Source organism: Phascolarctos cinereus, unplaced genomic scaffold, assembly GCF_003287225.1.
Source record: "Phascolarctos cinereus isolate Bilbo 61053 unplaced genomic scaffold, phaCin_HiC Scaffold_5;HRSCAF=322, whole genome shotgun sequence".
NCBI classification, from domain to species: Eukaryota; Metazoa; Chordata; class Mammalia; order Diprotodontia; family Phascolarctidae; genus Phascolarctos; species Phascolarctos cinereus.
In genome coordinates, this window is record NW_027555958.1 from 246,779,859 (window position 1) to 246,798,443 (window position 18,585).

Here is an 18,585-nt window from a genome sequence, read left to right on the forward strand (position 1 = left end):
GTACTGAAAGTACTGGAAACCTGGGCCCCTGTGAGGAAATCTTGGATCCCTTTAATATAGGTCTTTCTGAAACAGGATGGTCTCTCTTAAGTGTGTCGTCTCTCCAATCCTGATATTTATACAAGTGAAGTGAGGGTATGCAGCTCCTCTCCACAACCTTCACTCCCATATAACCCTAGTGACACTTGGATGCTACTCTGTATAAGACCCACCACAGATTCTAAGGCTTGAGTAGGTTTTCACTGAAATCACAGTAATACCCATACTGTTACTGGAGACCCTTTTCAATGTTTACCTTTCTCCTATATGAATTCTGTTATGGAGGGAGGCATCCAGACCTAGAGTTATCCTTGCCCATCCCTACAACTGAGCATCAAATAGACATTTTACATTTAAATGAGGACTTAAAGAAAACATCACAGAAAGATATTGTTTATTTGGCAATTTCAAAAAAAAAAAAAAAGACAGAGAACCCCAGAACAAAATGACATTATGCCTATGTGAAAGGCGATAATAAGCAAAACATGACATAGTTTCCAATCTTTCTCCTTGGCAAAGGCAGGGCAAGCATGGTCCAAACCCCAAACCTGTAAACAGCAGTGATGATATCTGTCCCATCCACCTAGAGAACCGAACAGTAGTCTCAACTTCAGAGACTTCAAGGGGTAACCCCTCCCTAGATGCCACTTCCATCAAGACGTCTTGCTGGCTGCATGTTATATCTACACCTTACTTCATTCCCCAGTCCAACAGATGAATTGGGAAAAGAAAACCCAAATCTTCACGTCTCAGGCAGGCGAAGGAGAGTCCCAGATGTGGTGGGGACACTGTAGGGTGAAGGGGAAAGAAAATAAGCATCTATATAGTGTCCACTATGTAAATAGCACTATACTAAGCACTTTATAAATATTGTCTCATTTCATCCTTAAAACAGCCCTGTGACACAGATGCTATTATTATTCCATTTTACAGTTGAGGAAAGCGAGGAAGACAGAGGTTAAACGACTTGACCATGCTAACACAGCTAGTAAGTGTCCAAAACAGGATTTGAACTTAGGTCTTCCTGAATCCAGAGCCCACAGCTCTATCCATTGTGCCACCTAGCTGGGGGTGGGAGGGGTGAGAGGAAAGCTAGACGGGAAAAACTAGGGTCTAGATATAAGGGTCTCCATGTTTATAGAAAACTGGGGTAGTCAGTTAAAGAGCAATGCCTACAGATCATCATGATGAGGAAGAGCTCTAGTCTTACATGATGTAGTTGAAACACTTGGCAATAGGGAGGAAAGGGAACAAGTAAAGCTATATACTTACATGTCAAGCAGCTGCCCTCCAATTAAATCATGTACATGGTAGGGAAGGCCAAGCCGCACAGACAGAGGAGCTCGTCTGCCTAAGAGCTCAGAAAGGGACAGCTCCCGATACTTGGACTTTCGAACCATCCCAAGTACTGCCTGTCGCCCTAGAAGGAAGAGAGCAGAGCAGATGAGACAAGACAATGGATGTGATCACTGGGCCTTAGTCCTGGGGGATGGTCTCTCTCCTAAGTATCCTTGGTTGGGGCAGGAGTGGGGGGGGAATAACTCTGGTTTATGCTTTTGGAATAATTAGAGAAGGGAATGAGAAATCAGCACCTTTAACAAAATATTTTACAAATCTCCCAGCTCCTGGCACTGACAGCCACCAGCTCCCAGCATCTCGGACTGTAAGGACTCCGGCATTTACCAGCTGCCTAGGATGGAAGGGAAGGGAAGAGACAATGTGACCTCTAGGAATCATCCTCTACAGCCCCTTAATTCCTACCTTAAGGAAGGAGGGAATGGCAGCTGCTTGGGTCCCTTTGCAGTGGGAGAAATAAAAAAACAAAACCCATCAATTTCATGGGGTGATATGAACAGCATATTTTTTCATTGACTATTTAACTCCTCTTTCAAAAAGAACAAAAGCTGATCTCCTCTATTATGTTGTAAGGAAAAGAGGAAAACCAACCTTGTTCTGTTCCAGCATCAGTATGGTAATATAAGGGTAGGGATAAGAGTGGGTCACTGTTGCAAAAACTTGATGTTTCTTTGGGGTTTTTTTAAGTGATGAAATTCAACTTGGAGAAATCCTATACTCTCATGTGACATATACATCTCTCAACCCTCCCAGATAGTCCAGATGATTCCATTAGCAAGGATGGGGGAGAAAGCATCACTGCCAGGCAAAAAAAATGTTATTGAGAGTAGAGTTTAAAAGAGTAAGGGAAAGATTAAACTAGGACCATAGATGTAGTTGACAGTTGCCTAGGTTTTATGCTGCCCCAAGTCTCACGTGATCTCACAGTCCCGAAAGCCAAAGGTTTGGATCATCTGATCCTGCTGAAAGCTGAGGTCTCCACAGGCTGGAAGCACCACGGCCAGAAACCTCTGCACTGTCCCTTCAAATGGCTGACCCCTGCAAGATTCCAGGGCCTGAAGGAAAACAAGAGAGAAAGGGCAACCAAATTCCAATTTGGCCTTCCATTGATATCCCCATACTTCTTTTCATAGTGTCTTCTCCCCCCACAACACACACACACACACAGAGTTATTTCCTATTTTATCTGTATAGTACTTGTTTGTACAAAGTTGTTTGCTTATTGTCTCCCCCATTAGATTGTAAGCTCCTTGAGGGCAGGAACTGTCTTTTTTATCCACTGTGCTTGGCACATAGTAGGCACTTAATAAATGCTTACTGACTGACTGACACACACAGAATATGCATCTCCCTCCACAATACTTTTTTTCTCCTTCCTTGAAATCCTTCTATTAGTCTTATTAGACCTTAACATCCTCCCCAATCCCTGGTTCCATTACCCCACATATACACATATACACACACTTTGGTCCTGAAGTCCTCAGTGAAGACAATCCCCTGAGCATCAGAGTCAAAGCCAAGTTGAATGACTCTAATCTTCCCTTGTTCCCGAAGTTCTCTCTGTCCCAGGAGAGATGAAAAATGAGAGGCATCAAAATAGGAACTATTGGGGCAGCCAGGTGGCACAGTGGATAGAGTACGGCCCTGAAGTCAGGAAGACCTGAGTTCAAATCCAGCCTCAGACCAAACACTTGACACTTACTAGCTGTGTGACCCTGGGCAAGTCACTTAACCCCAATTGCCTAAAAATTAAAAAAAAAAAGGAACTATTGCTATGCTTGGGGAAAGTGGGAATAAGTTAATATGGGGGAAGAATAGATTCTAGGATGATAAAATGGGAGGAGGTGGTGAAGGACGGCTCTTTTCTGATATGTCTCTCAGTATAGGAAAGATCTTCCCATTTGTATAGGCTTGTAGAAACTAGGAGTAGCTAATAGCTGGTTTGACGCTCAAAATCGGTCTCCCTTCATCAACTATCCATACATCTCTCCCGTTAGTCCACTCAATGCCTCTTACTGGCTGGCTGTCTATATGACATCACCATATAGTATCTTTCTCTTTCCTTCACACAAATTGCCTGTTTTGCTGTTCCTCTCACCAGCTATCTTTCTATTTGCCAGCTGTTTCCCAGCCACCCTTCAATTCCATCTCCCCATTGCTTCTGCTCCCCTTTCACAAGCTGCCGGTGCCTGGGTCCCTGAGTCCCCTTCACCAGCTGCCCAGCCTCTGACCCCATTCATTGGTCTACCACACCAACTGCCTGGCCCCTGGTCCCTGATCCCTTGGCCCCCTCACCTGCTATCAGGCTCTTAGTCCCCTTAACCAGATACCAGTCCCTTGATCCTTTGGTCCCCCTTACTAGTCACCATCTACTGGGTCTTCTTGTCCCCTGGTCCCCTTCACCAGCTGCCTGGCTCTTGGTTCCCCTTGGCAGATGCTCAATTCCTGGGCCCTTGGTTCCCTCTGACCAGCTGTCTGGCCCTAGTCCCCTGGTCCCACCCAGCTACCCAGCTGACCAAGTCCCCCCACTAGCAGCCCATGCCCCGGCTCCGTGCTTCCCTTCACCAGCTGCACAGCCGTCATGCCCCGGTCCAGACTGCCCAGGGTCCCTCTCGCCCGCCCCCTGCCCCTCACCAACTGCCTGTCGGCCGCGGTCCGGTCCGGCACGAGGCTGTACACCTGGCTCTTGAGGGCGACGGGAGGTAGAGCGTCCTGGAAGAGGCGCCGGGGGAACAGCTCGCCCAGCTCCCGCAGAGCCCTGAGCACCGACCCTGGGGAAGGGGCTTCGTCAGGGCCTCGGACCCTCCTCTCTCCGGGAGCCAGCCCTGAGGGCCGTCCCAGGAATCCCTCATGGCTCCCCTCGTTCCCCTCCCGGGTTACCTGACTCTACCCCCGGGGGCTCCTCTCCGGACCATCCCGGTCCTCGTCGTCTCTTAGCCCCGAAGGTTTCAGGGACGAGCCGGGGACGCTTCCGGCTCATAGCCCGGGACCTCTGACCCTTGAGGGTTGGCGAGGACGGGAGAGTGGGGGGGCCGCGACCAGAGCCTGGGGGGTAGAAATGGGGTCTGGAATTGGGATGTCGGGGTAAACGATGAGGCGTTGCCGGAGACCGGCGACTGGGGGGGCGGGCCCAGGCCCGGCACGGTCGCGGGGCGATGACGTCATAGCCAGCGCTGTGGCCGAGATGGGGACCAGCCCGGCGAGATGACGCGAGCCCCGCGCTACGCCGGGACGGAGTGGAGGCGTGGAGGGACCGCGTGCTAAGTGGACGTTCCTACTCCTGCCCCTCGAGTAAGAGCTGCATCCACCCCCACCCTGAGAGAAGCCCTAGGCAAGTCTGTGGCTGGCGCTTCCTGATTGTGTCATGCATAGATGAAGACAAGTCACATTCCCCACTTTCGGCGCTTCCGGTACTACTACGATGTCACACAAACCCAGGGGGCTGGGGGAGGGAGACAGAGGGGCGACCCAATCCCCCCGCCCCGAGCAGAAGCTTGGCCTCACCAAGCCCCTTCAATAACTACATGGAAGGAAACATGGGCGGGGGTGGGGAGAAGGGAGAGCACAGGTCAGAAGCAGGAGGGCAGAAATCATAATGGGGACCCCAGAGCTGAGGAGCAAGGGGGGTGCAGAAATCAGAATAGAGAACCCCAGAAGTCCAGATGGGCCAAGAACTTCAGGCTCCCCCCGATGGAGAGGAAAATTGGGGCGAAGCTGAGGATGGAGGTGGGAAAGGGGAGAAGGTAGAGAGGAGGAGGGAAGAAAATGACCCCTCCTTGGTTGTCCAGGCGTTAAGCGAGGGGTGTCTGCTCCCTCACCCAGGCTTGGGGGCGGGGGGGGTTCTCGTCTTTGCTCCCGCAGAAGCCTATGGAGCCCCAAGGTGCCAAGCGAGGAGCCGGGGAAATGAAAGATGGGGCGACAGGGGGCCCTCCCAAGCGGGCCCGCCCGGCCCCTTCGCTGCCCACCGATGCCTCCCTCTACGCGGGCCCCTTCCCCTTCTATCGCCGCCCCTCCGAGCTGGGCTGCTTCTCCCTGGACTCCGAGCGCCGCTACCACGGGGACTCCCGGGCTCTGCGTTACTTTGCTCCTCCCCCAGCCCACGGTTCTGCCCCTGATTTCGACCTCCGGGAAGGCTACCCTGAGCGCTACCGGCCCCGGGACGAGGAGACCCGGGAGGGACTGGATCACCTGCTTCGATGGCTCCTGGAGCACCGAGGCCAGTTAGAGGGGTGAGTGCCCAGAGGGCGGCTCTGCCTGGGAAAGGTACTAAAAGCCTGGGTTGTCTTCCTTAGGCTGGTTACTTTGGGTAAGTTACATGACCCTCCAGGTTGTAGTTACTTGCTTCATTTGTAAAATGAGGGGTTCGAAACCAGATGCTGTCCAAGGTCCCAAAGAAATCGAATAATCAAAGACAAAGGATGAAAGGGATAAGAAGTCCAGAATAGTTCTTTCAGCCTTAGCCTTCCTGGTGCTGTGACTTAAGTTCCTCAGAATTCCCTCCTTTAGCCATATTTTTTGGAGGATACCCGAATCTTGGCCCTTTTTGGATGAATTCGTCCTCCCCTCAGACCAGTTTCCCCTAACAAGTAAATCTCTTCTCATAGGGGCCCAGGCTGGTTGGCAGGGGCTGTGGTGACATGGCGAGGGCATCTGACAAAGCTGTTGACAACACCCTATGAACTTCGGGAAGGTTGGCAGCTTGCAGCTTCACGGCTACAGGGCACCCTTTACCTGAGTGAAGTGGAAACACCTGCTGCTAGAGCACAGCGACTTGCTCGTCCTCCTCTCCTCCGGGAACTCATGTACATGGGATACAAGTTTGAACAGTACATGTGTGCAGGTGAGGGCCTTGATATGGATTTAAAATATGTCAGCATAGCACTTTGTAGTTTACAAAGTATTTTCTCATCTCTGATCTCAAGCCTTTTCTCTTATGGCCCTTCTTTTAACTCCCTCTTTTCCTCCTATAGACACACCTGGAGGCTCTCCGGACCCTTCTGGAGAGGTCAACACTAATGTGGCATTCTGCTCAGTGTTACGAAGTCGATTAGGAACCCATCCCCTGCTCTTCTCTGGGGAGGTGGACTGCACAGACCCTAAAGCCCCATCCACACAGCCACCTGCCTGCTATGTGGAGCTCAAGACCTCAAAAGAAATGCACAGCCCTGGTCAGTGGAGGAGCTTCTATCGGTAAGACTGATGCAGCTGAGCTGAGGATACAAAATCAAAATAAAGCTAGAGGACGAAATACTTAGGTCCCTGTTTACTTGGGTCTCTAGTGATCTTTTATCTCGTGCTTCACAGACACAAGCTCTTGAAGTGGTGGGCTCAGTCATTCCTGCCTGGGGTTCCACGTGTGGTTGCTGGCTTCCGAGATCCTGAAGGTTCTATCCGATCACTCAGAACCTTTCCCACCATGGAGATGTTTGAGCTCATCAGGGTAATAATAGATAATAACCTCATACTTTCACACCTCCACTCTTTCCAGAGTTCTACACTGGGATCCTTTCCCTTATCTTCAATTCCTTGGAAATCCTAGATCCTCTAGTCTCCCACTGTACGTCCATCCACCTATTTCTGTCCTCAGGCTACCGAGAAGGCTGGAATCCATCCGTATGTATGAACTTCTGTGCTGCTTTCCTTAGTTTTGCCCAAAGCACAGTCACTCAAGATGACCCCAGGTGAGGAACTCATGTCTAGTTTTACTTCTCTCAAGACTTAGGCCTGTGAATGCCCACTCCTTACTTGTCTCTCTTGCTCTCCCTGCCAGGCTTGTTCACCTCTTCTCCTGGGAGCCAGGTGGCCCTGTTACTGTGTCTATTCATCATGATGCTCCCTATGCTTTTCTGCCTACCTGGTATGTGGATGCTGTGACCCAGGACTTCCCTTCACCTGCTAAGACACCCTGCCCAGGGAACTAATTTCTCCAGAGGACTGATCAAGAGGGGGCTGGTCCCTCCTTCCTAAACACACAATAAAGGCATTTTTCACTATCTTGTCCTCATTTTTGTCCTCCCTCTGCCTTAGTTAACTCATTAAAGAAATATTCTATACCCAGGCTCACACACATTAGCATGATTTGCTGCTTTATTAATTTTTTAAAAAGAAATTGGTTCCTTCATGACCCGTTCTTTGGCAGAGGGCCATGAAGAAACCAACCAGGTAGGAACTACAGAAGTATCACTGGGTGTAGAGACTGGCAGCAAAGACTATGTCACGACGGAGCATCGTGGCAGCTGCCTCCATCTTAGCACCCAGGACAGGTTCTCCCACCAGCCGGGCCGCCCCTCGCAATGAACGACACATCTCTGCCAAACGCTGGATACATCTGACAATAAGGCCCTCTGGGGTCCCTGACAGCCCTGCCAGCTCAGAGAAAGGCTACAAAGAAAGGAAAAGTGATAAGCTTCTGGCTCTCCCAGAGATTCAGATGTTCAAATGCATGGCTGCTTTGCTCTCCTCCTACCCTCAGGAACTCACCATGCCTCGTGCCCACTCATAGACAACTTCTACCAGCCCAAAGTGTAGTTCTCCCACAAACTCTTCCACAGTCTGGTTCAGGCCACAGGACACTTGAACCTCACCAATCCGTCGGGCCACATCCTTGACACGCTCTATGCCCTGGAAGGTTGAAGAAAAGGTAAACAGGCAAAGCCCTTAGCCAGATGCTGAGGGAAAACAGAAAAAGCACCTATGGCTTAAGGAAGAGAGAACCCAGTCTGATAATGGAAGTGTGTTAGAAGGACGGAGGTGGATTTCATCAGGAAAGTCTTCTTGGAGATGTGTGAAGCTATACTGGAAGGAAGGGAAATGATGGAAATCCAGAGGCCTATGTGAATGAAGGAGGGGGAGAACGGGGGTGATGGTGAGGGATGTGTCCCTCACCTGTTTAAGAGTGCTTGGCAACTGGTCTCCAGGATCTCCAGGACTTTGGCAGACAAGGCCAGATAGCAGAGCAGCAATCTCCTCTGGCCGAAGGGCGCTCAGTGCATTGTCAAACATGAGCTCTGTCAGAAGCAGTTCATGACTACTCATGGCACATGCCACCCTCCCTGCCAGCTTCACAGTTCCTGCCCCATCCACATAGCCCAATGTCCGAAGAATCTGGATAGGGAAGAGGATGATATTGAAATAGGAGTATAAAATTCAGTTATCTGGCTATTCTAGCCTTCTCCCTGACCCCCTAGCCTCAGGGCACCAGGCATCTAGCTCCTTCCCACCTCCACTCGCTGATGATACTCCGGCAGCAGGAGCAGTGACTGGTCTGAGAGTAGAAACCGTAATCTCTCCATCTCCTTCTGGATCTGAGCACGTTCCCGCAGCCTCAGGTACTAAAGAAAGAAGATGCAAGGGGAGGAAAGAGTAACATTGGTTCCCTCTACCCTTTCCAATTTAGGGGGAAGAGCTGAAGAACAGATTGTGCCCCTCTCCTATCACTCCATCCCTACATATTAGCAAAAAGACCAGGGAAAGAAACCACCTCCTATGGGAAGCCAGGTACTGGGTGGTCTTACCTGGGCTGGAAACCTGGGACTGTGTACACACTGGGCTCCTCGAATCAATTCCTCTAGCTTCCGAGCACGAAGCCCACCCTCTACCACTGACACCTCCTTCAACTGAAGGTCATTGACTGGATCCAGGGCTGGGGGCCCTGCTGGGTGTGCCTGAGCCAAGCGAAGCATCTCTTGAACAGCAGAGGTCACAGCTGGAGAAGGAGGGTCCTTCCTAAGAGAAAAAGATGAGAAACCCTTTTAACCCCCTTTTCCCAGGGTTGGAGAGCCTACACACCATCACTACCCTATAATCATTTCTCCCCAAGGTGGTAAAGTTTTCTCCCTGATTCATCAAACTGCCCCTTCTCATCCAAAGCTACTAACTTGAATCTTGGCTGCTGCCTCTTGCTAAAATCCTCCAAGATTCGCTCCCCATTCACCCGTAGCATCTTTGCTGTGATGGCAGTAATGTCACCTGGCTGAAGTTTGGCCACAGTATGATCACAAGGCCCTGTAGGACAGAACAGCAGAATCAAGTTCCTGTCCTGTCCTTCCTACCCCATCCCTGACCCAAGTGTCTGCCTCACTTCCCACCCAGCTCTTACCTTCAGGCAGGAACAGCTTGTGACCCACCAGATCATCAGGATAGGGGACATGAAGGGAGCTGGAACTGCCAGGCAGTGGCCCCTCAAGGGGCCGCTTCTCGCACAGAATCAAAGTTGTAAAGACTCGGTTCGTGGTGTCTGAGGAGACCTGGGAGAGACAAACAGCGTTACTCAGGTCACACCCATCTTCCCCTAGACTAGCATAACCTGGACAAGAGATGTGCTTCCTATCCTTAAGGAATTCCCTATCTGAGGGTGATGAAGGAGATCCTGCCCTCAGAATACAAACCCAGGACACAGTAAACAATGCAAATGATTACCATTGCACGTGTTAAGTCAGGATAGTGAGGGAAGGAAAGCATGGGATAGCGCTGGAAATGGAGGAAGGACATGGAGGAGGGCCTGAAGGGATTTGAAGGTGAAAGTCACCAACCCTCCCCACCTCCAAAAAAAAAAACCCCAACAATATATCAATGTAATTGAGTTTAAGTTAGAAAACAAAGGAAGAAATTTACCAATCCCTCAATCTAGGGGTCCCCAGACCACTCCCCCTCACCTGCAAGATCACTCCTAGTGCATTCCGATGTTCCTGATTCTTAACAACCACCACTCTTCCCACCGACAAAGATTTCAGCCCATTCACTGATTCCATGATCCGTCGCTGGGAAGAGATGTTCAAGATGTCAGAGGAGGGGCTGAAAAATAAACTCAGGAGTGTTTTTTCATTGCCTTAGGTCACTTCCCTGGTATGCTGATAGCAGCATTCTCTCTGTCCCCACCCCTACCCTCACCATGTCCCCATTTCCCTTTTCTTCCATCACCTGGATCAGGCCCCGAGTCTCTGTCAGCTCCTCCCCCCAGCTGTAATACTCAGGAAGATCAACCAGCTGACCCGACGTATCCGGCTCCTCCAGGTCCCCAAGTCGTTTTGTCAGTTCTGCCAAAGTCTGCTCGTGGGCCTGTAAGGGTGGGGAGGAGAGAGGGACTAGGATGAGGCTTCAGGAAATTTAAAGGCCAGATCTGTGGCTCTGGACCCCTCCCAACTCCCACGTGTGTTTTCTTTAAGGATCTGATCTAGTCTTCCTACTCCTTGGTTCTTCCATGGACCCAGACATGTCCCCCAAACACCCGCCAACACACAAATATGTGCACACGTGCATGCATATACACCTTGCTGTCCTTTCTTGAAGGGAACTCTGAAAAACTTCTCTTCATCATATCTTCCACTCTGAGTGCATCAACCCGAAGCAGGTTAAGGATCATTGTATATGTGAGGCGGAACTGGGACTGTAGCTGGGAAGGCTTCCCCTGGGGATGAGATGTAGGGATCAAAGTGCTGGAAGAAGGAAATGGGAAGGATTCTTCCATTCCCCTCTCCAGAATCAAGGGTATTTCCTCTGACTACCTGAACTGACTGCACCCTTCTCATTGAGAGGTAAAGACCTGGATTCTAATTCCAGCTCTAACAGCTATGCAAACTTAGGCAAATCATTTCCTTCTCTGGGCCTCAGTTTCTTCATCTAGAATGGGAGTGAGGAACCTTCTGCCTAGAGGGCCACATGTTGTCTCAAGGTTGCAGGTTCCCCACTCCTGATCTAGAACATGAAGGAGTTGAACTAGATGATCTAAAGTCCCTTCCAGCTTTGACTTTCTATAATGGAAACACCCAAAATGTTATAAGAAAGGAGGTAAAGGGGGCAGCTAGGTGGTGCAGTGGATACAGCTCCAACCTTGGAGTCAGGAGGACCTGAGTTCAAAACAGATACTTGACATTTACTAGCTGTGTGACCCTGGGCAAGTCACTTAACGCCGGTTGCCTCACCAAAAAGCAAAAACAAAACAAAAGAAAAAAAAAAAGAAAGAAAGAAGGTAGAGGTCCCTGAGATGCTGCCTTATAAAAGATGAGAGAGAAGAAAAAGGAAGGTTAGAAGAGATAAAAAAAAGTTATATGGGGAAAGAGAGCTATCCTTCCCTGCCTTCCTGAGTTGATAGGAAGCTGCCACCCTACCCACCTCCCCAGACTTACTCACCAACATCATCCGATGCAGATCAGCCATCTCAGGCACACGTCCCTTACACAATAAGATGACCGTGCCTGTAGGGTCCAGGCCACGACGCCCTGCCCGCCCTGCCATCTGTACATATTCCCCAGGGAGCAAGTCACGAAAAGTTGCACCATCATGCTTGCGCATAGAGTCAAACACCACCGTCCGTGCTGGCATGTTCACACCCATAGCAAAGGTCTCCGTAGCAAACAGGACCTGGGGGAAAAGGGTTCAGCAATTAGGAGAAGCTCCCTCTCCTGGCCTCCAAAGACACCAAATCTGACTTTCCTAAGTCTGGGTACTTTCTCAGGGTTACACATATCCCCTCCTACCCAAGAAGTTTCTACTATCCTACCTTGACCAAACCACGACTGAAGAGCATTTCCACAATCTCCTTGAGAATAGGCAAAATACCGCTGTGGTGGACACCTAGACCCCGGTGAAGGAGCTCTGACATGTGCAGTACCTTTGAGGAAATGTTGAGGAAGCAAAATTTGGGTGTCACAATAGAGTCACAAGGTACCCAAAGCCTGATTCAGCTTTTATCTCCCACAGACCTCCAACCTTCCCTCCCTGCAGGCCCCATATACCTGAGGTAGCTGGCGGTCTGAGCCACGAAGTCGGGCAAGGCAGCGCTGCAGGAAAAGGTGTATCTCACTCTTCTCAGAGCCAGTGGTAAGGTCGAGAGAGCTGAGGCCTGATGCCTGCTCATCGCAGCGCCCCCGGGAAAAGGTGAACACAACCACGGGGAGCTGGGCACGGCTCCGTAGGGAGGCCAGGAGGGACAGGTATATGCCTCGGTCCTGGAGGGCAAAGAAGAAAGGGCCAGGGTCTGAGACCAAAGGGAACTGGGCTGAGATCATGAGGCCCTGACAAGGAATATGGAGACTGAAAAGGGGAGGAGCTGAAAACTATTTCAATGGGGTTCTTGGGAAAGGAGGATTAGATAAGAAGAAAGAAGTAGCTGGGGAGAAAAGGGTAGCAATTAAGCAATGAATCCATTCCTGCAGATCCACCCCCCCTTCCCGTCCCAGATCTCACCTGTCCAGGCCCTCCTTGGTGCATTGGCTGCTTTGCCCCAAAGGTCTGTGCATGTTTGCTAGTCCTCTCCTTCTTGGCCTCCACAGCTGCATAGTATCTAAGACAAATGAATGGAAAGGTAGATAAAGCCTCAGGTGTTCAGTCCTTCCCAGCCATGGCTTACTCCTTGCTCCCTCCCCCAACGCACCCCTTAGTGTGGAAGACTCCTCGTGAATCCAAAAGCAGAAATAGCTCTCCTTGGGTTTTTGGACTATTCCCAGTGAACAGAAAATGCTCTAAGGGAACTGGTCGGGCAGCTGTGCTGATCACATAGAGATGCCGACGCTTCAGCCTCCTGGCAAGGGGGCAAAGGTTAGAGGTCACAACATTGTGTAACCACCCTTCCTCCCCACTGCCCACTTTGAATCACATCTCTGGCTCTGTGACTATTTCCGTGCTTTTGTCCAAAGACTTCTAGGAAATGCCTTGGGAAAGGCTTCCTGAAGGGGTGAGGTGTGTGACCTCGTAGCGTGTTAACCCCTATGGGCCTCAGTGAACACATCTGTAAAATGAGGGGGCTGGACTAGATGACCTTTGTGGTCCCTCCTAACTCTAAATTTATGATCCTATGACCCTTCTGCCTTTATCCCATCACTCATTCTCCTTGCCTCCACAATCATCCTCCTTCCAATCCTTTTCCCCAAAGAATCTACATTGGACAAAGGGGCAGGGATCAAGGGATGGTGAATATGAGAATACTACATGCCCAGCCAAGTTTAGTGATGATCTTTGATCAAGAGGGAGAGCTGAAGGAAATTACCAGCATCACTACCACCACCCACCCCCTGGAGTTAGACTGCCCTCCTGGCTGTTAGCGTCAGCTTATCCTCTCCAAAGATATGGAAATAATAGGACGTGCCCCTTTCCTACAGTATATCACTCAAAACCTCAAACCTTTGTGTCTGTCTCTGATCCTTACCCAATCCAGTCTGCAAATTCAAGGGCATTGGGGACAGTAGCACTGAGGAGAATGATGGAAACATGGTCAGGAAGCATGATGAGGACTTCTTCCCATACTACTCCTCGCTAGTCACAGAAAGATCAAAGATACACAAACATTGCAAACAAGTATAAAGATAGACACATACAAGTCACCATTTACCTCGCCCCCATCAGGCACAAGATGACATAACTCCTATTCCCCCAGGACCTTTCCTTTTATCCTCAAAGGAAAGCTGTGTCATAGGGGCCTTCTTGGGGATAAAGTTGGGAGTGGAGGTGAAGGGGTGGAAGAAGCCTTTAGACAGGAAAGGACTGAAACGTCCAAAGGCCAGTTCCTAGGGGTAACGTCAGCTTCACCCTCCTCACCTCAGCATCATTGATGTAATGGACCTCATCAAATATCACCCACTCAAGGTCTCGAATCACATCTGAGCCGCTATACAGCATGGAGCTAGGTGGAAGGAACAGAAATAGATGAAAACATACTTAGAACTTCCTTCTCTCAACTAATAACCTGACCCCCTTGTGATTCCTACTTTGTTTTCCCAATCAAATTTTAAATCCTTCCCCCTAGATCCTAGGCATGTATACAACTCTGGCCATGGACTTCAGGTCCACCCCATATCCCGAATCCCAGGATCTTAACATCCACACACCGAAGGATCTCTGTGGTCATAATGAGGCAGGAAGCTTCAGGATGTAGCTGGACATCCCCTGTGAGGAGTCCCACATCACCAAATGTGTTTCGGAAATCTCTGAACTTCTGATTACTCAGGGCCTTGATGGGTGATGTATAGATGGTACTGGAGAAGATGAAGGAATTTTGAACTTTCACTCACATGAGTTGTTGCTCCTGAGCTCAGATCTCCTTCCCTCTTCCTCCCCCAGGTCCATTCCACAAATCCTACCAAACCTGGCACTACATTCACCCCTTCAGAAAGCCCTTCTAAAATAACTCTGGTCACTTCTAAACCACTTTAGTCTGTCCTCATTGGATCTCTTCTCTTGTCTCTTTCTTTCTCTCCTGTTCTCCATGTCATCATCTCCCACAGGCTCCCCTGAACTCCTTCTTGTGTCCCAGGCACTGAGATGGAAGAGGGCTGAACTAGTAAGGACAAGTTAGGGATAAGATCAGGACTACCCTCTCCCTGCCGCCATACCGGGTCATATGTTTCTGGGCAAGGGCAATGGCATATTCAGCCACAACAGTCTTTCCTGCAGATGTGTGAGCAGCAACAAAAACAGAGTCATGTCTCTCCAGGTGCAGAATAGCCTGTTTCTGAAATACATCTGGTTCAAACGGCCACTGTGAGAGGAATGGATACAGGGTAGAGACGATGTGAGAAGGATCCAGTGAGTGAGGAAAGGAAGAAGTAGAAATATTCTTTAATAAAATGATCCATAACCCTATATTCACGCTAGAGAGAAATAAGTAGGAAAAAGAAGGGGAAAAGTGGCTAGGAATATTGAGGTAAAGGTAGGGTTCCTTATCCCAACTTTAGCCCTAGTATGGCACCTATTACACACACTTCATTTGAAGGTAAAAGGGAATGTCACAGAGGGGTACACAAGAGTTATGGTATCCTGTGCCAGGAGCGGGTAAGGTGGGTAGTGGCTTTTATGTTATCTGTATACCTCTTGGAGTCTGGAGTAGGACCAGTTCTGAATCTTACCTATCAGGAAGGGGCAGGAGACTATGGAACATGGCATTGGAGATAGGGGAGTTGAAAAGGTGAGATTCACGACCTGGAAAGCAGGTTGGGGGATGAGACGGTAGAAATCTCCCACAGGCGAAGTAATATCCACAGGAATGGCCCACTGTTCCAAGACTGGGGGCTTTGGAGGTTCCGGAGGAGGCATGGGGGCTGATGCTTCCTATGGAGTAAGGGAAAAAGCATCAGACTAACACAGACCTCTATATCCCATCCCACTCTTAGACCCTCTCCCCAACAGAATGTACCAAGTTATCCACCCATCCATACCCTATCTACCTTTAGGACTAAATCCTCCAGGCTACTAGCACGGACCAATGGAGGTTCAGAGGTAGAGGTTGTACCACTGTCCCCTCCAGGACCCCCCAATCTTCCTGAAGTCTCTTCCTCCTCCTCCTCCTCCCCTCCACCCAGTTCCAAGGGCTCCAGGAGATGGCTGAGACTGAGGAGGCCAGGAGCAGGGGCTGAGTGTTCTGGCAAGATGCAGGGGTCAAGAGAAATAGAAGTACAGTCACCATTTCCCTTCTGCCTCTTCTGACACCTTTCCTTCCCCCTTCCACCACACCAGAGAAAACTCTTACTCTTTGGGGTGAAGTCCACACCTTTTTTGAAGCCCGGTGGGATGGTAAGGAGATCTGGAAAACAACAGTGGAAAGCTACAGTAATGAGAGACCACATCCCCCTTCCATCTCCAATCCTCAATCAAAATTCAATCTGCCCATTTAGTCCCCCCTTCACCTTTCTCAAAGTCAATCTCTTCCTCAGAGTCCCCACATGTGCTCAAATCTGCTATAGTAGGTTCATCCATCCCACCTGGGAGGAAGGCAAACAGCAGGAAAAAATGAGTTAGTACATAAGGAAAAATAGTTCACTCTCTGCTTCCTTAGGACACAGGAGCCTTTTCCTCACTCTGCTCTCCACTCTCCCTCCTCAAATATCACCTGGCCAAAATGGGTAGTGTGTTGGGTTGCCCCATAAGGCCTGGGATGGGGGTCCTGGAGGTCGGCGTAGAGACAGGGAAGTTGTGGCCGAGAGGTTTGTGTCCTCCAACAAGACCTGGGAGAGAACACAGTGACACAATGAAGCTAAATCCATCTCTTATTCTCTTCCTATCTGTCTTACATTACTGGAGATGCCCTTAACCTCTCTGTAGCCCAGGACTCTGCCAGTGGTTGGGTGTCTCTGAGCCTGTAGATCTGATGGGACAGGAGCTCCTGGGAGCCCCAGGAGAGACCAGGGGTCTGTCTTCCTCTGCCATTTCCTGAGGAGACCAGAAGAAACGAATCAGTCTCCTTCCCACCATCATATCTTACTCCCATATTAGGTGACCAGAACCATTCTCACCAGGCCACACGTTCCACACCGTGCAAGGGCAGCCATTCAGGGGAAGACAGAAACAGTTGCTCAGTCTCTCCCTGCAACTCTGGGGCACAGGGTGGTAGTCCATGGGAGAGCTGGAAAAACAAAAGGAAGACAAACACAGAATGGGAAACACAGGAGTGGCAGGTAGAGAGGAAAGAGAACAAATTGCTCAAGAGAGAAAAAAGACAGATTAAGGTTCCTTGTTAAATGAAGGTGGAAGGTGAAGAGCAGGTCAGAGTTTAAGAATAGCAGGATCAAAGGAAAGGCATACATTGATAAGTACTTCTTCAGCATATACTATGTGTCTACACTATGACAAGCACTAAAGGGAACGGAGAAATAAAAGATACAGTCTGCCTTCAGACTTTCCCTCCCCAGACTTACCTTCAGACAATTAGCTAGCTCACCTAAGAGGTAACATAATAAATGCTGAGAGGAAAGAAATCATCAGAGGCAAGGGAGCAAATTAAGAGCAAAGGTAAAAACTTTAGGGAAAGAAAATGATGTGAGGACAAGGAGAGCAGGAAGTAGGGGGAAAAGGGGGTTAATCCCTGACTTCAGACAATGTGGTCATTCTTCATATCTTTCCAATTCTTAAGAACGTATTATCTACACACTTAAGTGCTAAAGGAAACTGAAAGATTAAATAGGATAAGGACTTTTGCTCTACCCTCTGCCTTCAAGGAATTTGCAATCCACTAGGACAGGATCCTCGAATCCCACTTCCAATATAAAATGTCTAGACTATAAATGGCATTCAATATTGTACTAAATTGAGTTAGATTTTTCCAGACCTCATCATCCCCCAGCCTTCAAAGGCCTCTACTTCCTCTGAAGTCCCAGAGTTCTCACAGTATAGCTTCCTAGTAAAGGGCACTTACATATCTGTGTCACTACTAATCCTCTTCCCTGGTACCTTGGTCTCCCCAACCAGAATGTGAATTCCTTGAAGGCTGGACCTCACTTTCCTTCCCTTACATCTTTCTTTAATACATGCTGCTCTCCCCACCCCTCCCTCCTCAAAGTTGGGCACAAAAACTGACATTTCAATGAATAACTGTTGAAAAGAATTACTGTTATTGTTAACATTATTAATAATGGCAATGGCACATTTTTATATTCATTTTCTCACCTAAACCTTCCAACAGCCCTCCCTTCCCCTATGAAATCAGGAAAGCAGGAAAAGGATTAATCATGATTAACCTCATTTTACAGAGGAGGAAACTGAGGCCCAAGTAGAGCCTGGGCCAGGTCCTCTTCCCACCTCACCGCCCCCGCCCATCCCCCGCCAAAAGAGCCCGATCCAGGGTCCCGCAGGGAGTGAGCGGCACCACTCAAAGAAGGATGCTGTGTCTGCTGACTACAAGCCCAAAGTTCTTTCCCCTACATGGAATCACAATGATTGCGGGGAAGAAGGAGAAAAACTGGTTCATTCTGGGTTGGGGTGAGTGCCAGCCCTCGGGGGGTCAGGGCTCACTCACGGTGCCGGCCGGCGGGTCCGAGACCTGGGGCGGGCTCAGAAGCTCCCAGCGCCCAGTGCATCCGAGCTCCAGGGCACAGAGGGGCAAGTCCAAGGGCCCCCGAGGGGGCAGCACTGAGAAACAAGAAAGACTGGTCAGGGCTGAGGGCAGAGGTCCAGGCTCAGGGCAAAGGTCAAAGGTTACACCCACTCCCAGCACCCAATCTGCTCCAGCCTTTACCCAGTCGCTCTGTCTCCAGCATACCGCGGCCTCCCAGAATCGCCGCGAAGCCGGAAATGCGTTGAGGACCGAAGCTCCGGAAGTCCCGCCTCCAGCATGGCGGAAGTTGCCGCCATTCGGCGTGCCAGTGGCTACAGGGCGAAGTGATGTCATAAGAGAGAAGGGCGGAAGTGGCCTCAGGCCAAGGAATAAGGCAGGTAGTGGGGCGAGAGTAGAAAGGGAACAGTGCCGGAAATGGCGCAAAGGCCTAA

General features: G+C 49.8%; 3 protein-coding genes across 7 annotated transcripts; 1 reads left to right on the top strand and 2 right to left on the bottom strand.

The window, feature by feature from the left end:
* Positions 1 to 416: 416 nt before the first annotated feature.
* On the bottom strand, positions 417 to 4,599 carry WHR1 (winged helix repair factor 1). The gene is made up of 7 exons (XM_020974314.2): positions 4,276 to 4,599; positions 4,030 to 4,166; positions 2,860 to 2,955; positions 2,311 to 2,450; positions 1,632 to 1,729; positions 1,312 to 1,459; positions 417 to 827 (listed from the first exon to the last, which is right to left on the bottom strand). The coding sequence occupies exons 1-7, from the start codon at positions 4,373 to 4,375 to the stop codon at positions 782 to 784; spliced, it is 765 nt and encodes a 254-aa protein (XP_020829973.1). The 5' UTR covers positions 4,376 to 4,599; the 3' UTR covers positions 417 to 781.
* DXO (decapping exoribonuclease) lies at positions 4,558 to 7,020 on the top strand. Of its 4 annotated transcripts, XM_020974312.2 has the most exons (6): positions 4,812 to 5,121; positions 5,257 to 5,624; positions 6,000 to 6,235; positions 6,366 to 6,585; positions 6,700 to 6,835; positions 6,935 to 7,020. In XM_020974312.2, the coding sequence occupies exons 1-6, from the start codon at positions 5,086 to 5,088 to the stop codon at positions 6,941 to 6,943; spliced, it is 1,005 nt and encodes a 334-aa protein (XP_020829971.1). In that variant the 5' UTR covers positions 4,812 to 5,085; the 3' UTR covers positions 6,944 to 7,020. The 4 variants fall into 4 exon arrangements, with proteins under 4 accessions (XP_078011593.1, XP_078011594.1, XP_020829971.1 ...); XM_078155467.1 differs by lacking the exon at positions 4,812 to 5,121 and adding an exon at positions 4,558 to 4,805 and having other exon boundaries at positions 6,700 to 7,020; XM_078155468.1 differs by lacking the exon at positions 4,812 to 5,121 and adding an exon at positions 4,558 to 4,686 and having other exon boundaries at positions 6,700 to 7,020.
* Positions 7,021 to 7,460: 440 nt separating this feature from the next.
* On the bottom strand, positions 7,461 to 18,424 carry SKIC2 (SKI2 subunit of superkiller complex). Of its 2 annotated transcripts, none has more exons than XM_020974305.2 (28): positions 18,335 to 18,424; positions 18,116 to 18,228; positions 16,617 to 16,726; positions 16,416 to 16,533; positions 16,214 to 16,328; positions 16,011 to 16,085; positions 15,875 to 15,907; positions 15,552 to 15,745; positions 15,307 to 15,435; positions 14,721 to 14,866; positions 14,217 to 14,363; positions 13,927 to 14,011; positions 13,538 to 13,644; positions 12,767 to 12,913; positions 12,580 to 12,676; positions 12,129 to 12,341; positions 11,894 to 12,004; positions 11,524 to 11,754; positions 10,664 to 10,801; positions 10,315 to 10,452; positions 10,050 to 10,154; positions 9,494 to 9,641; positions 9,273 to 9,399; positions 8,910 to 9,120; positions 8,616 to 8,726; positions 8,281 to 8,499; positions 7,876 to 8,016; positions 7,461 to 7,776 (listed from the first exon to the last, which is right to left on the bottom strand). In XM_020974305.2, the coding sequence occupies exons 1-28, from the start codon at positions 18,354 to 18,356 to the stop codon at positions 7,576 to 7,578; spliced, it is 3,732 nt and encodes a 1,243-aa protein (XP_020829964.1). In that variant the 5' UTR covers positions 18,357 to 18,424; the 3' UTR covers positions 7,461 to 7,575. The 2 variants fall into 2 exon arrangements, with proteins under 2 accessions (XP_020829964.1, XP_020829962.1); XM_020974303.2 differs by having other exon boundaries at positions 15,854 to 15,907.
* Between the last annotated feature and the right edge of the window lie 161 nt (positions 18,425 to 18,585).

Excerpts from the sequence above, each read along its gene's own strand:
- WHR1 (XM_020974314.2), bottom strand. The coding sequence starts at position 4,375 with ATGAGCCGGAAGCGTCCCCGGCTCGTCCCTGAAACCTTCGGGGCTAAG. Across the intron at positions 2,956-4,029 it reads CCGCGGCCGACAGGCAGTTG|AGAGAACTTCGGGAACAAGG; the intron begins GTGAGGGGCAGG and ends CTCCTGGGACAG. Across the intron at positions 1,730-2,310 it reads TTTCGGGACTGTGAGATCAC|GCAGCTGGTAAATGCCGGAG; the intron begins GTGAGACTTGGG and ends CTTCCATCCTAG.
- DXO (XM_078155466.1), top strand. The coding sequence starts at position 5,086 with ATGGAGAGGAAAATTGGGGCGAAGCTGAGGATGGAG. Across the intron at positions 5,122-5,256 it reads GGGCGAAGCTGAGGATGGAG|AAGCCTATGGAGCCCCAAGG; the intron begins GTGGGAAAGGGG and ends TTGCTCCCGCAG. Across the intron at positions 5,625-5,999 it reads CACCGAGGCCAGTTAGAGGG|GGGCCCAGGCTGGTTGGCAG; the intron begins GTGAGTGCCCAG and ends CTCTTCTCATAG.
- SKIC2 (XM_020974303.2), bottom strand. The coding sequence starts at position 18,356 with ATGCTGGAGACAGAGCGACTGG. Across the intron at positions 9,642-10,049 it reads CACTAGGAGTGATCTTGCAG|GTCTCCTCAGACACCACGAA; the intron begins GTGAGGGGGAGT and ends TGTCTCTCCCAG. Across the intron at positions 8,500-8,615 it reads AGTATCATCAGCGAGTGGAG|ATTCTTCGGACATTGGGCTA; the intron begins GTGGGAAGGAGC and ends TTCCCTATCCAG.